Raw genomic sequence first — 15,864 nt, forward strand, 5'->3', positions numbered from 1 at the left:
TCGGCATGTTCCTGCTGCAGAGCTCTCTGCTCCCGCCTACCAGCCCCCCTCACCGACACGTCCTCACACGTGCATCTTCCAGTTGGTCTGCGGACAGAGTTCCTCAGCCCGGTCAGTCCTTGCAGCCTCTCCAACATGCACCTGAGTAGGTGAAGGCAGCGTCCAGCACGAAGCAGTTATCACCACTTGTTCCCTTCTCTCCGGGTGTGGACCCTCTCTGGCAGACCCCCCTCCGATGCAACTAACCCAGGAAGAAGACTTTGTGAAGGGGGACTCGACGCCGACCACCGCAGCTCTCCAGTCCGACGGCAGCGCCGGATCTCCTTCCAAAATGTGCAGTGAATGTTACGTGAACCAGACATTTGTGCACGACGATGGCACCGTGAACGACCACAAGCCACGGTAAGAGAAAGCACAGGGGCAAGTCGGGTGCACACTTTAAGTATCACCATGCGTGTGGACATTAGTCGCGGATCAGAGGCATAGACACGGTGAAGAGGGACGCGTGTCTTTGTGTTGTGTGAAAACATGTCTTTTGTTGCATCAGTGATTTCACTGTTCATCCTGTGTGCTCACGCTCTGCTGTCACCAGCTGTGTCCCAGCTGTCCGCACAGACCATCACCTCCTGCACATGTACTAACGCAACTCAATGTGTTCAGCTCGGCTTCTGTTTCTTCTTTGGGACGTTGGTGTCACTTTCCCATGAAGGTCCCAAGGAAGACAAGCTGATGTTTTGTGTGGCATACAATCTGCGACCATAAACCCTTCACGTATCGTCTCTCTCTTGTGGTGCACTCGGATGCCTTAATGACCCGTAAGCCCGTGTGTTTTATGAGACTGCGCTCTTGGGTTTTTTGTTTGATGGATGGATTTCACGATCCTCATGGGAAACGTAGCCTTCGTCTTTAATGCAGTCACAAGCTTAATGGAGGGCTTTAGAGTGAGGGGAGAGAGAGGGGAGAGAGAGGGGAGAGAGAGGGGAGAGAGAGGGGAGACAGAGGGGAGAGAGAGGGGAGAGAGAGGGGAGAGAGAGGGGAGACAGAGGGGAGAGAGAGGGGAGAGAGAGGGGAGAGAGAGGGGAGAGAGGGTGAGAGAGAGGGGAGACAGAGGGGAGAGAGAGGGGAGAGAGGGTGAGAGCTGATCAGACTTGTGATCTGTTTACTGGAGACTCATCATCAGCCGTCTTTAACACCATAACACTTCATTTGAATCGGAACATACATCTGTTGCATCTCCTTGATGAGCAATATTCAAGCAAAGGATGCAAGGAGGTATAAGGCAAAACACTCTAAAGTTGATCAAAAGATTTGGTGTGAAACATCCTCAACTCGGGCTTTCTAAGTTATGTGATTCCTTCCACCAACTCACACACACATCCCACGGTGCTGTGTTTCTCTTGCATGACACACAGGCTGTGATTGGCTAAGACCGGGAAGAGATGACTCAACATCTGCAGTCACCACTGGTACACGTCTGTCCTTCAGGATAATTACAGGAGTAGGCGCCGAGGCTCCGAGACTTCTCACCGGGCGAAAACACTTTCTCTCACATTGTGACGCTATCTCTTTTCTTCCCCCCCCCCCCTTGCTCCTTGCTCCTCTTCAGCGTTGCCCGTCCTCCTGGTTGCTTTCTCCTCCTCTTCTCCCTTTATGTCCTTCCTGCTCCTTTACTGCCCTCCTCTCCCCCCTGCAGCTCCCCCTCAGCTCCTCTCCAGACCCCCAGCAGCAGCAGTGGGGTGATCCTGGACATCGCTGCCCTTAACATGGAGCAGCAGGAGAGCGAAGAGGTGCCTCCGCTGCCCCCCCGCTTCCGCTTCCGAGACCTGCTGCTCGGGGACCAGAGCTTCCAGAATGAGGACAGGTAGGCAGCAGACAGAGAGACAGACACGCTCAGATTGTGTATTTGTGATGTGCAAAGTGAAAACAAGCGAGACATTGTGAGAGACATACCAGAGTTTAACGGTCCTCTAATGCGCTGCTGTTCAGGCTTCAAAGCTGCAACAGTAACCTCGTGACCTTTGTGTCAGACCTTCGATCCACGCTGGCTTCCCTTCTTTATCCATACACCAGAGTAGTGTTGACCAATCACATTCAAGCAGTTTGTGTGGAGAGAAATCCATAAACATATTCACAGAAAGTAGAATACAATCCAATAGAAAAATGGAACGTGTCCTGTGCAGTTATCCAATGCTGCACTGACGGTGAGTCATAGGGTCACATGGCAACATAAGAATTACAATAAAATGTTCTAAAGTCTAAAATCCAATAAAAAGAGGCGTCTTCAGGGGCATGATGGAGAACCTAGTGGACTAATCCAACATTTTCATATCATAAAAAGACCACAGATTACAGGTCCGTGTCACGGCCAGTTCTACTGATCATGACTCCATTGTTGAGGTCGACTAGAATAGATTCACATTGTTCAATGTTCCAGACTCACATTGGTTTCTCAGCATCTGTACAGTCTGTGTATTCACTCTCTGTCCTGCACGGCTCGTTGGAGCTCCTGCCCCCCCCCCCCCTGTGAGCCCACTGTGCTCTGATTGGTCAGCTCGCCCTCTCTGTTCTGATGAGTCCACCACCGTTACAGCGGAACATCAGTGATTATGTGTTACCATGGCGTTTGTTAGCAACCAGGAAGTGAGACCAGTGATGACAAACAGATGAGAATGCTGCGTGGGGTCTGGGGGCCGTGTTGGGGGGACGGTGCTGTGAGGAGCGGACCGTGTGAGCTGGGTTACTGGGGTCGTTTGCTGTTTCCTGGTTGCTGCGTGGGGTCTGCGAGACACCGAGGAACTCAGCCTGAGCAGCCTGGCTGTGAGTGAGTGAGTGAGTGAGTGAGTGAGTGAGTGAGTGAGTGAGTGAGTGTGTGAGTGAGTGAGTGAGTGAGTGAGTGAGTGAGTGAGTGAGTGAGTGAGTGAGTGAGTGAGTGTGTGTGAGTGAGTGAGTGAGTGAGTGAGTGAGTGAGTGAGTGAGTGAGTGAGTGAGTGAGTGAGTGTGTGTGTGAGTGAGTGAGTGGTGTGTGTGTGTGTGTGTGTGTGAGTGGTGAGTGAGTGGTGGGGTGGTGTGTGTGTGTGTGTGTGTGTGTGGGGGTGTGTGTGGGTGTGGTGTGGTGTGTGAGTGAGTGTGTGGTGTGTTGTGTGTGTGAGTGAGTGAGTGAGTGTGTGTGTGTGTGTGAGTGCGTAGTGAGTGAGTGAGTGAGTGAGTGAGTGAGTGTGTGTGTGTGAGTGAGTGAGTGAGTGAGTGTGTGTGTGTGTGTGAGTGTGTGTGTGTGTGTGTGTGTGTGTGTGTGTGTGTGTGTGTGTGTGTGTGTGTGTGTGTGTGTGTGTGTGAGAGGAGCTCCACGGATTGGTCCAGTTGGACCTGGGTATGGTCTCGTCACCATACCCAGGAAGAAACCAATGGAAAAGAGAAGTCCCCAGCGAGGCGTTCTGGCAGCAGACAGGTCTTCTCTGTGTTAGGGTCTTACTCGCTACAGGGTGCACTTTAGGGTGTGTGACTCTGCAGAGCGGTCACACGCAGAAAGACCTTCATAACACAAGGGGACGGTGATAACCAGAAAGGCATGACATGGGACCTTTAAGCAAAGTAAATAATCAGCTATGTATCTACACTTCACGTTGGTTGCTAATCTAAAACACTATATGGTAAAGGAAATGACTTACAGTAATTGAATATACAGCTACATCAGATGCATCTGTCCTCATTTCAAAAGGTAGCGCCCGTTCCTTCTCTCTGCCGCCATGCGTCCACAGTCCTAAATAACGTTTAGTTTGAGCAGTGAGCGATTATTGGACGTCATCCAGCCCTACCTGTTATCCAATGCTGCTCTCACCTATCAGAAGAGCTGGTTACTGGACCTCTTCAGTTCAAGAGCCCTCGGCCCTCTTCAGTGAAGGTGTCTGCACTTCCTTTACCTAACATCAGAGCAGGGAGGGTTTGCCTTCCTGCAGCCTTTAGCAGTACAGGGAGGACTGCTCGTTAACACATACTCTTTCTTGGATTGGACACGTTCTAACACAACACAATGCAGACACCAGGGTCCTTCTTCGTTTCCTTTTTAAATATCGCACTTATTCCCCTGGGGATAAGTGCCCAGAGTCTAGATAGGAACTGACATCCCAAAGCAGTGGACACGCGTCCCGCTATGAACACTTACAGGGGAATGGAGCCGTGTCTGTTAGGGAAGCAGGAGGAGTGGCATGCCGTCTGTGAACAATGCTATATGGCTTTCCCTCAGTCTGTGTCATATGAACGTGCTTCTGATTAAGTTTATACATGCTTGCAAATCATCTTCAATATGTTCACTTCCCAAATCATTCTCCCATCTACGGGAACTATGTGGCAGCTGGTACGTGCACGCAGAACCAAGGAGTGAATAAAAGGACGAGATAAAAGTGCTTTCCATTTTGAGTCAGTGCGAGGGAGGAATGAGCGATGTCCTGTCGCCGTGAGGACGAGAGCTCTTTCATCGTTAGGGTGCAGGTGCTCTTTGGGTTTGGTCAGTTCTGAATGAGAACATAAAGCAAGGCGTTGTAGAGCTGTCCATGGTGCTGAAAGGAGGGCGCTTCTGAATCACTGCAGGTTTGAGAGGTAGTGAAGAAGGCTGCGCTTGTGTTCGACACATTTCCCTCCAGAATGTTTTCAAAGCTTCCAAAAGGTCGGACAGGAAACAGCCACTGGCATAGCCCCAACGACGCGCTCCACATCCCCGGCTGGCTAGACTCTAGCTGTAGTCCCTCTGCCGTCCGGCCCCGTAGATAGTGCTGTTGGAGATGACGGGTGTTCAGTGGACAGTCTTGTGTGCGTCTGTGAACTCCCTAATGTCCCTGAACACATCTTCCCAGGATCACCAATCACTCACAGCTTCCTCTTTAAAGTCAGGCATGCACGAGAAGGAAAACACAATATTGACAAACCGCCTAAATCTAAAGTCAGATACGCTTTCTCTGAGGCTCATTTTGAAATGTGTTGCTTTCTGTCACCTTCTGTCCAATTGACTTTGTTTATAACAGTTCTCCCGACATCCACGGCGAAGTGAAGTCTGTCTGAGCATGACTGAGCGATACATCAATGCCTCGTTCTGCATGCTAGAGTTCTCTTCTGTCAATTGATTAATCAGTTTGATCATTACATATTTGATATCAGGGCTGCAACTATTTATCATCACACGCAAAACCCAAACATATTTCAACAAAAAAGAAACAAAACCTCACAACTGAAAACGCTGTAACAACGTAAAGTTAGGTTATAACTGCTTCAGATAACATGAATTAAGTTAGGGACAATGTGCAGCGAGGCGGCCATTATGGGTGAAAGAACACGTGACAGCAGATCAGAACTACGTAGCAACGGCAGCAACTGCTTCGAGAGCGTTTTTGCGGAGTGTTTTGATTACAGATTTGAAAACATCGCTGCTTGCTTTAAAAGCAGCACACTTCATGATGTCAGACCTTGGATAGTATCTAGATATCCTGCCCTGATGCCAAAGGAACTGCACACTATGTGTCGCCGTCTGATGTCTATGTCTGGACCGCGGCGTAAAAAGGTCCAAAAGCTCCGTATTGAGGGTTTCTGCCCCGTTACCTCTCCGCTGTTTTCTTGTCCCTCTTGTAGTTTTACTTCCTGCGCTGGGGATTCATCAGCCACTGACCATTCATCCAAATGACTGCTCTCCAAATACATTAAGAGTGGAGTCAGTGTGGCCTCTTCTGTATTTTCAAAAATCTCTGACCCAGACAGGAGGCAATCTATAAGTGACTACTTTAGGCTTTTTAAATGAAGAGCAGACAAAGAGGTGGGAGGGAGACAGGAGGCGAGGAAGCCTCTCTTTATGTTGAATTATCTCAATTATTTGTATTTATCGACAGATGCATTTCGTTCAGAATACAAACTCGTGATTTTACTTAAAATAAAGGTTAATCACAACAAATAAAATAAAATAAAAAAGATTAATAAATGACTGATGTCTATATACTGTACATACACACGTACTCGTATCATACACATGATTACACAGACACAGTAGCAGGACTGAACATGATCACTGTGCTGGCCCTTAAAGCATTAAAGCTGTATTTTTGTTTTTGTTTTTGCAATATCCAATCCATTGTCTCCATCTTACCAGCTGTGTGGTCTTGGTTTCTAATTTGTCATGTCATCTTTTCCATAGTGAAGTACACTTGATTGATCAGACACCCTGTGTGTATGGCATGGCTCCAGTTCCTGTATGTGTTATCACCTTAAGAACAGTATCTAAATGTTCTTGCCAATCATTTGTCTTGTTCTTCCATTATGTTTAGAAACAAGGAGATTTTGTGAAGTCAGAAGAAGAAGTGTCTGTCATGTGAGTGTCTGTCATGTGAGTGTCTGTCATGTGAGTGTCTGTCATGTGAGTGTCTGTCATGTGAGTGTCTGTCATGTGAGTGTCTGTCATGTCAGTGTCTGTCATGTGAGTGTCTGTCATGTCAGTGTCTGTCATGTGAGTGTCTGTCATGTCAGTGTCTGTCATGTGAGTGTCTGTCATGTCAGTGTCTGTCATGTGAGTGTCTGTCATGTCAGTGTCTGTCATGTGAGTGTCTGTCATGTCAGTGTCTGTCATGTGAGTGTCTGTCATGTCAGTGTCTGTCATGTGAGTGTCTGTCATGTGAGTGTCTGTCATGTGAGTGTCTGTCATGTCAGTGTCTGTCATGTCAGTGTCTGTCATGTCAGTGTCTGTCATGTGAGTGTCTGTCATGTGAGTGTCTGTCATGTGAGTGTCTGTCATGTGAGTGTCTGTCATGTGAGTGTCTGTCATGTGAGTGTCTGTCATGTGAGTGTCTGTCATGTCAGTGTCTGTCATGTGAGTGTCTGTCATGTGAGTGTCTGTCATGTCAGTGTCTGTCATGTCAGTGTCTGTCATGTCAGTGTCTGTCATGTGAGTGTCTGTCATGTGAGTGTCTGTCATGTGAGTGTCTGTCATGTGAGTGTCTGTCATGTGAGTGTCTGTCATGTGAGTGTCTGTCATGTGAGTGTCTGTCATGTGAGTGTCTGTCATGTCAGTGTCTGTCATGTGAGTGTCTGTCATGTCAGTGTCTGTCATGTGAGTGTCTGTCATGTGAGTGTCTGTCATGTGAGTGTCTGTCATGTGAGTGTCTGTCATGTGAGTGTCTGTCATGTGAGGCTAACACGTCAGCAGAGGCTCCTCCTCTTGACAGAAGAGCGAGACCGAAGACAGACTGGCTTTTAAGTCACACACACTTTACATTCTGACATGCTGCAGCTGATGATGCCCGACTCCGTCTGTACATCTATTTCATTATGTATTTATATGAATAATAAAAAATGCACATCAGTGTTTATCATCCACTGATTTGATGGGAACATTCCTCCAGTGTCAGTGTTAACAGCTTTCATCAGAAGCATCTATATCATTCAGGGTTATTCCGGCCATTGCAACGTTGCTGTGGCAACACAGAGAGAAAAGGAGAGAGATTGTGTACTGTTCTAAAAATATTCCAAAAATTATTAATGGAACAATTGCTTCGTGTTTTTGATCTCTTTCAAAAACAGATTCTCCTTGTTTTTGGAGAGTTTGGATTTTGTATCATCTAAAGTAGAGAAAGTAGAGCTGTGTGGAGGCGCGCTGCCAAGAAGCTCATCCAGTGTAGAGACTAGGAGACACTAGGAGAGACTAGGAGACACTAGGAGACACTAGGAGAGACTACGAGAGACTAGGAGACACTACGAGACACTATGAGACACTAGGAGAGACTGCACGACGCAGCGATTGGCACTATGGATCCGAGGATCGTCCTCCCCACCTGGGGGTCGGACCTGTTTCACGTGGACGCCGGGCAGAGGTAGGGCCGCATGGAGCCTCTAGAAGAATACACATGGTGTCCTTATGATAGTGCTTTGAAACGGGAAGCAAGGGTTGAACATCGCATGAAGATGTTATAGATTTATTTGAGCTTAAGCCTATTTAAATGACGTAATGCATTCGCAGATTGCGGAAGCAGCGGTTTGATGAGCGCGCCTCAAAGCTGCTGAGATGCACAGACATGTCTGCGACGTGTGTAATCCTTTAGAGAGAGCTGGCAGTTAGTTGTTTACTTTGTGGAAACATATATGTGATATAACGTATCGATTGTCATTATCCATGCACAGTGAGCATATATTTCTTAAGGTGTCAGAAAGGAGTGAAAGTTGATTTATTAAAACAAAGTTCTGTAATGTATTAGAAGACTAACCCAACCAGCAAATGGGCACATGCATTAAGCCACAAGTTAATTTTCTGATGGTTATTTACAAATTCTTTGCAAACCTTTTTCTTAATTCATCATGAAAAGTGTGGGATATATAATGTCAGAATTTCTCTCTAAATATTGCTTATTTTGTCCAACAAAAAGTCACAAACAACAACAAAAATAATAAATAATTTAGTAGCCAAAACTAGTGGAATTAGTGGAAAGTAATTATTTGAAAAGTAAAATTTGACAAAGAGAAGCAACACATCTATGCAGTGTAATGGAGATGGAACGAGGGAACGTTGGGTCATTTCTGCCTGAAAAAAGAATGTAGTTGTGGATTAATTTAAACTTGATACTAAATATGTTCACTCTCATAGTCAACTCCCTGGTGTCATTGTATTGGCATGTGTTCAGAGAACAGGTCTCTCTGGGGTTGAAGAACACCTCCAGAGCTGATTGGACAAAGCAGTCCCGATCCAGAGCTGCCAGAAGATTTCACCTGAGAAACTTCTGCAGAATTATTCATTTCCAAAGACATCATTACCCCGGCACCTCATGGCCATGATGTGAAACTGAAGTATGACTAATGTCAGACCTTCTCTGCCAGTAATTGTGTGCTCAGCATGAATTAAGGGTCATTACTTACACAGTGTATATGTGGGTGGGTGGAGGGGGGAGACAGACATCTGCAGGACCCTCATGAGTGACTGCAGCTCTCAGGTGAAGAGCCTTTCTCTGGACAGCTGGTTATTTTAAATATATGTTTGCAGGGTATTCCTCTGTTATATCTTACACAGGCTCCGCCCTCTACTGGACTCTATGGGTACTACCCAAGCGGCAAACTCCGGGGCAGAGCAGAGCCAATAAGGAAGTGCCACCAACTGCAGTTCATCTATTGGCCGATAGGCGATGACTGCAGAAAGGAGGAATTTCCATTGACCCCCATGTTAAAATGCTCAACTTTACAGCCGAAATAAACATGTTTCTACCCCTGGATGCAATACAATTGATTCGAGATATAGTTAGATTCCACCTTAATGATAATTAATTGTTGAGTGAATTGTTTTATAACGCGACTCTTTTATTTATATTAGGTCTTGAAGTTTTTGCATAAATTAGGGCGTGGTCACATTGATGGACAGGTATGTGCCTCACTCAGCAACTTGTCCACTTTGCTAGGCTACAACGTTAGCTAGTTGTAGTTACTGTACTCAACCCTTTAGCCGTGTTCAGGGCCGGACTGGGACAATAAGTCAGGCCGGGAATTATACACCCAGCCAGGCCACTACAAGTTTTTTGTGCCATTTTGCTGGATTTATTTGTCAATATTTACAGCGTTGCTGCCCGTAGTGATAGGACAGCCCTCTAAATCTACTTCCAAAAAATAAACATGGAGATGGGTTACTATTTAAACAAATGTGCAAATCTATTTAGGAACCTATTCATGTGAACATATTTTAAGTGGGAGTGGACCTCAAATCCTATAGGGGGGGTCCGGGGGCATTCTCCCCCGGTAAGATTTTTTTTTTAAATGTTGGACTTAAAGTTGGGGTAGGTCATTTTGGAGAAACCAGCTGGAGTGCACTAGAATTTGAAAATACACAACTGGAACAAATCTGCCACTTCCTCACAGAGCCCCTCCTCCAACACACACGAACGCGCACATGACCAATGAGGGTACGAGATAAGTGTGTGCACAGATGGAAGGCTGACAGGCAGGTAGGCCATCCGGTTACTTTAGCCGGGCCGGCTCAGATGATTGGTCGTGCTTTTTACAGCGCCATGGCTTCCACAGATGATATTTTTTAATGGATTTGTTGTCAAAGCACTTCAGATATTCATTGCTATCGAGATGTTAAGAGCATTCCATGGAATATAACAAAAAGTGTATCTTGAGCCGGTTTCTCAAACTTACCTACCCCACCTTTAAATGCATCAATCTGGTTCACTTTGAGGGGGAAATAAAGAGAGAGACTACACCCACATGAAACAGAACTGTATACATTTAAATAATCATAACATCATAATAACATGGCCATAACCAATAACATACCATATCCAATATGAAAAAACATTGAAACTTGTTTATTTATTTGTTTTTGGTTCATTTATAGTTGTGAGTGTGTCTGTGCTCCTGAACCAGCCTCTCCTGTCTCCCCCCTCTCCCCCCTGCTCCTCTTTGAGGCCGCAGCAAAGACTAGTTTTAGCTCTCAACAAGTTTTTAAAGTGTATCTTACATTTTTTTCACCTAGTTAACGTTTTTTTATTATTATTCATGCATATTTTACTAATCACTCTCCCTTCAAATGGAAATATGTGTTTACATGAATGGTGACCAAACCGTGAGACCCACTGAGAACTAAGTTAACTATCTAAACACTCAGCAGAGTCCTTTACCTCACCTGAGCTGAGGTTATCAGGCTCTCAGTCTGACAGGAGAGGACTCTCCTCCACCTTGTTGTTGAAACAGCTCCTTATATCCGTTAGCGCAGCTAGCTAGCGCCAGATGCTAACAACAACAATAGCCTACACGTAACCGATGCGCGCGCTTTCTCTCTCTTGCTCACTTGCGCCACACATACACACACACCCTCCCGAGCTTGAATGACACACAGAGACCAATCGAGGGCATTAGTATGATCTGTATGAAAGTGGCCATGTGGGCAGGCCACATCATGTAGACAGCCAGTCACCCTCTGTGAGGCAGAGTTAGACCCACATGTACGCAGCGTTGCGTTCACAATACATACATAGCAAAAATCCTCAGGCCAGCAGGCCAGGCCATCGGGAAACCTCCCGGTGCTCCCGATGGCCAGTCCGGGCCTGGCCGTGTTTGTGGTGATTGTGCCTTTTAGGGAATGTTGTTACAAATACCAGACAATTTAAATTGTTTTATAGCTTATATAGTTTATTAGCCAGCTAAGGAAGTAACCCTTTATACATGGGCTGTCAAGTTATTAACGCGTTCTATACAATCCAAGCACACGGCTGACTGATGCCGACAGCCTTCCTGCCGCCCTCTCGAGGAAGACCACACTTGAAAGTGTCTACGAGCAGCAACTTTCAACAAAGATCGCTAAATGGGTGGCTACAGCTTGAAGGCCGATTCACATTGTGGAGGACGAGGGGCTGCGTGATATAACTCGGGTCACTTATGACTCGCCTTCCAGAACCACCACTGTGTCGAGAACACACAACTTGCATGAAGTCCAAAAAGCGAAAGTAGAGGAGGATTTAAGAGACTCAGCGGAGACTATCGGACTTCACAGTGTGAGGACAGTTACCTCGGGTCACAGCGCATTATATTGACCCACAGTGGGAACTGCACACACACACACACACACACACACACACACACACACACACCACACACACACACACACACACACACACACACACACACACACACACACACACACACACACACACACACGCACACGCACACGCACACGCACACACACACACACACACACACACACACACACACACACACCACACACACACACACACACACTTTGTATTGTATTGTATGAGAGGTTCCAGGTTGAATTGAGGCGAATATTTGTAGTTCAGAGGTTGTTGTGTTTAATATTCATGAGAATATTTGTCATTGTGCAAATGATAATAAACATTAGCATAAAGCATATTTGTCCACTCATATGTTGATAAGAGTATTCAAAACTTGAAAAATATTCAGATAAAACAGATAAAAAATGTGCGATTAATTTGCGATTAATCACGATTAACTATGGACAATCATGTGATTAATCGCGATAAAATATTTTAATCGACTGACAGCATAGTACATGTATAAAACGCGGACTTGGTTCGTCTGCAGCTCGCTGTAGTATTAGCTAAAGAAATGATGTTGAACAAGGCTTATTAAGTGAGCATGAGCATGTTAGCCTAGCTTGGTAGCTTCAGCTAGATCGGGAGCTTGGAGCCCGCTTGTGCTTCAGGAACAGGCGGGAGTTAGACTCTGACATCACTGTCGAGCCGTTAGTGGCCGACTCCGCCTACTAAGGGCTTCTCGGCAACTCTGCAGAATCCTATGGGTGACGTCACGAACACTACGTCCATTTATATATACAGTCTGTGGTTCTACCTCTTAACCATACTATGCGAGCATTCACCTACTGAGATATCTATAAACATAGCCGGCCCCTCGGGGCGGGCCTACCTGAATGCGCGCACAAGCCCACTGTATATAAGGCGGCCTCGTCTCCTGACTGTCATCCTTTTCTCTTCAGCGAGCAGGATAAAACAACTGAGAACGTAAACGTGGAAGAAAGAGAAGAAAGAAACTTAAATCATGCTCACCACTCCTTGAGCCCCGGCCCTGTCCTACATGCACCGGCTTAATCGCAGGTGCCCATCCCCACTTCCTCTCTTTTGAGTGTCTGGGGCCTGACCACGCCGCGGACGGCCTGTCTCCGTCCTGCAATGCCTGCTGTATGCCCCCACAGTCTGGAGCACTTCCAGGCTTATTATGTCTCGCCGGAGGAGGCGGAGGACCAGGTGGACCTCGAGGTGGTGGAAATGGAGGAAATTCGTTTTCGCCATTCCGGCAGGTCGGGCAGCCCAGTTTGTCGAGGAGGATGACGACGAGGAGGATGGCGACGAGAAGGATGACGACGAGGAGGATGGCGACGAGAAGGAGGATGACGACGACGAGGAGGATGACGACGACGAGGAGGATGACGACGACGAGGAGGATGACGACGACGAGGAGGATGACTCTTCGATGTCCACCGCACAGGTCTGCACGTCAAGACTTCCCCTTGGTGATGGCTATGGCAGCGGAGCGTGTCAGGCTACCGCTCCCCCCACCACTGCCACCGAAGCCGGTGAGCCGCCTCCGTCAGGGGTGCTATGGCCGGTTCGTCCGGCAGAGCCGGCCTTCGTTTCGCCCCCGTTGCCAGATATCTGGCAGTGTGTGGAGGCCCAAGGCTCCAGTGGCAGGTATGGCGGGAATCCTTAGGGTGCAGGGCCGCTTGGACACAGCGTTGCCCCCAATACCGGCATTCGTGGGACGGGCTGTCCGACCCCAACAGGCTTCTGCTCCGGCTCCACCTCAGCAGAGGGCTTCTGGGTGGGGTGCACCAGAGGCGCGGGAAAGTATTTTGAGTGGGGGGTGCTGAGGTGCTGGACTCCAGTGCACACTATTACGGGCACTATAGAGCACGCACAAAAGTACTCCCCACACGCAAACACACAGTAGGACTGTTACAATGAAGGCTCGATAATCAGCTCACGGCATATAGGCAGGGGTAAAGTGCTATTTTTCACGAGTGGGGAGCGGACCTCACCTCCTCTAGGGGGGTCCGGGGGGATGCTACCCTGGGGAGATTTTTTTTAAATATTGAAGTTAAAAGTGTGCTCTAGTGTCTTGATGAGGTTCACGTAAAGCACGGTTAATGTATTATATTATTGAGGTAGAATTGTCCGGGGCTACAGAAAAAAACATTCGGAGCAGGCCAAAATATTATTTTACCAACAATGTGGAATGTATTGGCTACATATTACACAGATTATACACAGCGGGAGCAGCAATAACCGTCAAAATAATCATTCAGACAGGGGAGCTCTGCACCCCCTGCCTGCCGCTAGGGGGTGCTGCAGCGCCCTCAGTACCCCCCTTCCCGCGCCCATGGGGTGCACCGTCCTCCCGGAGCTGACTGGCGGTGGGAGGAAGCGTCCTGGTGGAGAGAGTGACTTTCTCCATCCAGGACGTGAGGGTGAATCCCGCCTCCTCCCTCTTTGATGTCAAAAATTGTGACACGCACTTTTAATAAAAATGATTGCATTTATCCCAGTCTAAGTGTAAATTCTCTCCACATTCCACACTTCCACATAATGTTAACCGTACTGATTCCCCACTCACTGCCCAGTTGTAACTCCATAAGGGAAGCAGCTAGTGGGGTAATAAACCGCAGGAAAGTGCTATCAAAGCGCTATGCGGGTACAGGGACATTATGGCCGGCATGTTATTGTCAGGAGACACACCGCGCCTAGCACTCAGATTAATGCAGTTTACCGTCTGGGTGAGATTGCATTATGGCAGAGCGTGCGCTCCCACGAGAGTGCACCGCGGTGCGTTCAAGGACCGCAGTAGAAAATCGGCCCCTTTCATTGGCTGTAAAGCAGGGGGGCCAATGGCCCCTTGGCCCCCCTGCTTCCGGCGCCCATGTTGCCAAGAATCGTTGTAGCATTTCCCTCCGAATAATGGTCGAAGACTTGACTGATGATATGAATTTATTGAAATCTCCAATATCAACGTAAGAGCTATAAAGACACAAAAATAACAATACATTTAGGCTCCATCCGTATTAGAATCACTTTAGCATACTACCAAAAGTTAACTGTAAACAGACAGCAAAGATTTGTGCCTCTTCGGGGCGTGCTAAACTTAAACATAAACTTTATCGTTTACTTTCTTCGTCTTTATATGTAGATTAATCTCAACAAACTCGCCTTCAAAATAAAAGCATCTAAATAACACAGGAAGTTAACCTAAATGACATTTACAACTGCAACAAAAGTAAACAAAAATAATGTAATATCCTTTTTAGTTTCACAGAACCCAAATTGGATTATTACAATCGTTATGTAACTCTTTTATTGCACTAGGTAACAGCAACAATAGGTTGTAGCATTCAAACCTGCTCATGGACTTGCAGTGGTCCTCGCTCTTTGTATGTCTCTCCAACGAGTTACGCAGGTGCTTCTAGTCTACATATCCATCCTTCGTAAATGCACCTTCAGCTCCTGGGCTGGAGAAATGTCTGCACATTTTACAGAAAAGCGCGTGCGTACTTGCACTGTATTCCACCCAGGGAAAACCTTCATACCACCTCAACCAGTTTTTACCGGAAATGAGTTCCGTTCAGAGGATAAAACACATACAACATTAATTCAACTCGATATTTGTTCACTTGAATTTCACTTTGAATGCTTGGATATTCTCAATGGGTGAATAAACAAATGTATAATAATAATACAAAATAAATAAATAAATACAAATTACACCGAAGCTTTCTCAGGGCGGGCCAATGAGTAAACTGGAGGGGAACTCCGCTGGGGTGAGTGACCTTCTACATCACAGTGTTCACAGACACAACCGTGACAGGATGGGGGGGACGTAGAGAGCTCGGCAGAGCAACCTTCTAGAGCTGCGGGCAGTAGTGTTGGTCCTCCAGCTCTTCAAACCCGTACTACAGGGCAAACATGTGCTGGTGAGGAGCGACAACAGCACCACAGTGCATGGCGTACATCAACAGGCAGGGGGTCCGCTCTGCCGCCTTGTTTAGCACAGCGGAGAACCTGTGGTTATGGGCTTCCGGGATTGTGTTGTCTCTGAGAGCCCTCCACATCCCAGGACTGGAGAACAGGGGGGCCGACCTCATGTCAAGAGGCGGGCCACTGCCAGGCGAGTGGGGGCTTCACCCGGAGGTGGTGAAGCAGATCATGGGCCCAGTTCGGGAGAGCGGAGGTGGACCTGTTCGCCAACCGGCGCAACAGACCCTGTGGTTTTCCATAGCTCGGCGAGACAATCCGCTCTTGGGGGTGGACGCGTTTGCACACGAGCCATGGCCAAGAAAGCTGCTCTACGCCTTTCCACCGCTGCGCCTCA

The 15,864-nt window shown here is 47.3% G+C and overlaps 1 protein-coding gene across 2 annotated transcripts in view; it reads left to right on the forward strand.

Moving 5' to 3' along the window:
- kcnt1a (potassium sodium-activated channel subfamily T member 1a) overlaps positions 1 to 15,864 on the forward strand; it is a 78,407-nt gene continuing 62,543 nt past the window's right edge. Inside the window, exons 1-2 of one of the 2 annotated variants that reach the window (XM_034096224.1) lie at positions 1 to 402; positions 1,694 to 1,861. In XM_034096224.1, coding sequence (XP_033952115.1) covers positions 236 to 402; positions 1,694 to 1,861 — 335 coding nt within the window. In that variant the 5' untranslated portion in view covers positions 1 to 235. The remainder of the gene's footprint in view (positions 403 to 1,693; positions 1,862 to 15,864) is intronic. The other variant, XM_034096225.1, reaches the window with a different exon arrangement.

Source organism: Pseudochaenichthys georgianus, chromosome 12 (genome assembly GCF_902827115.2).
Source record: "Pseudochaenichthys georgianus chromosome 12, fPseGeo1.2, whole genome shotgun sequence".
In the NCBI taxonomy this organism is placed as follows: Eukaryota; Metazoa; Chordata; class Actinopteri; order Perciformes; family Channichthyidae; genus Pseudochaenichthys; species Pseudochaenichthys georgianus.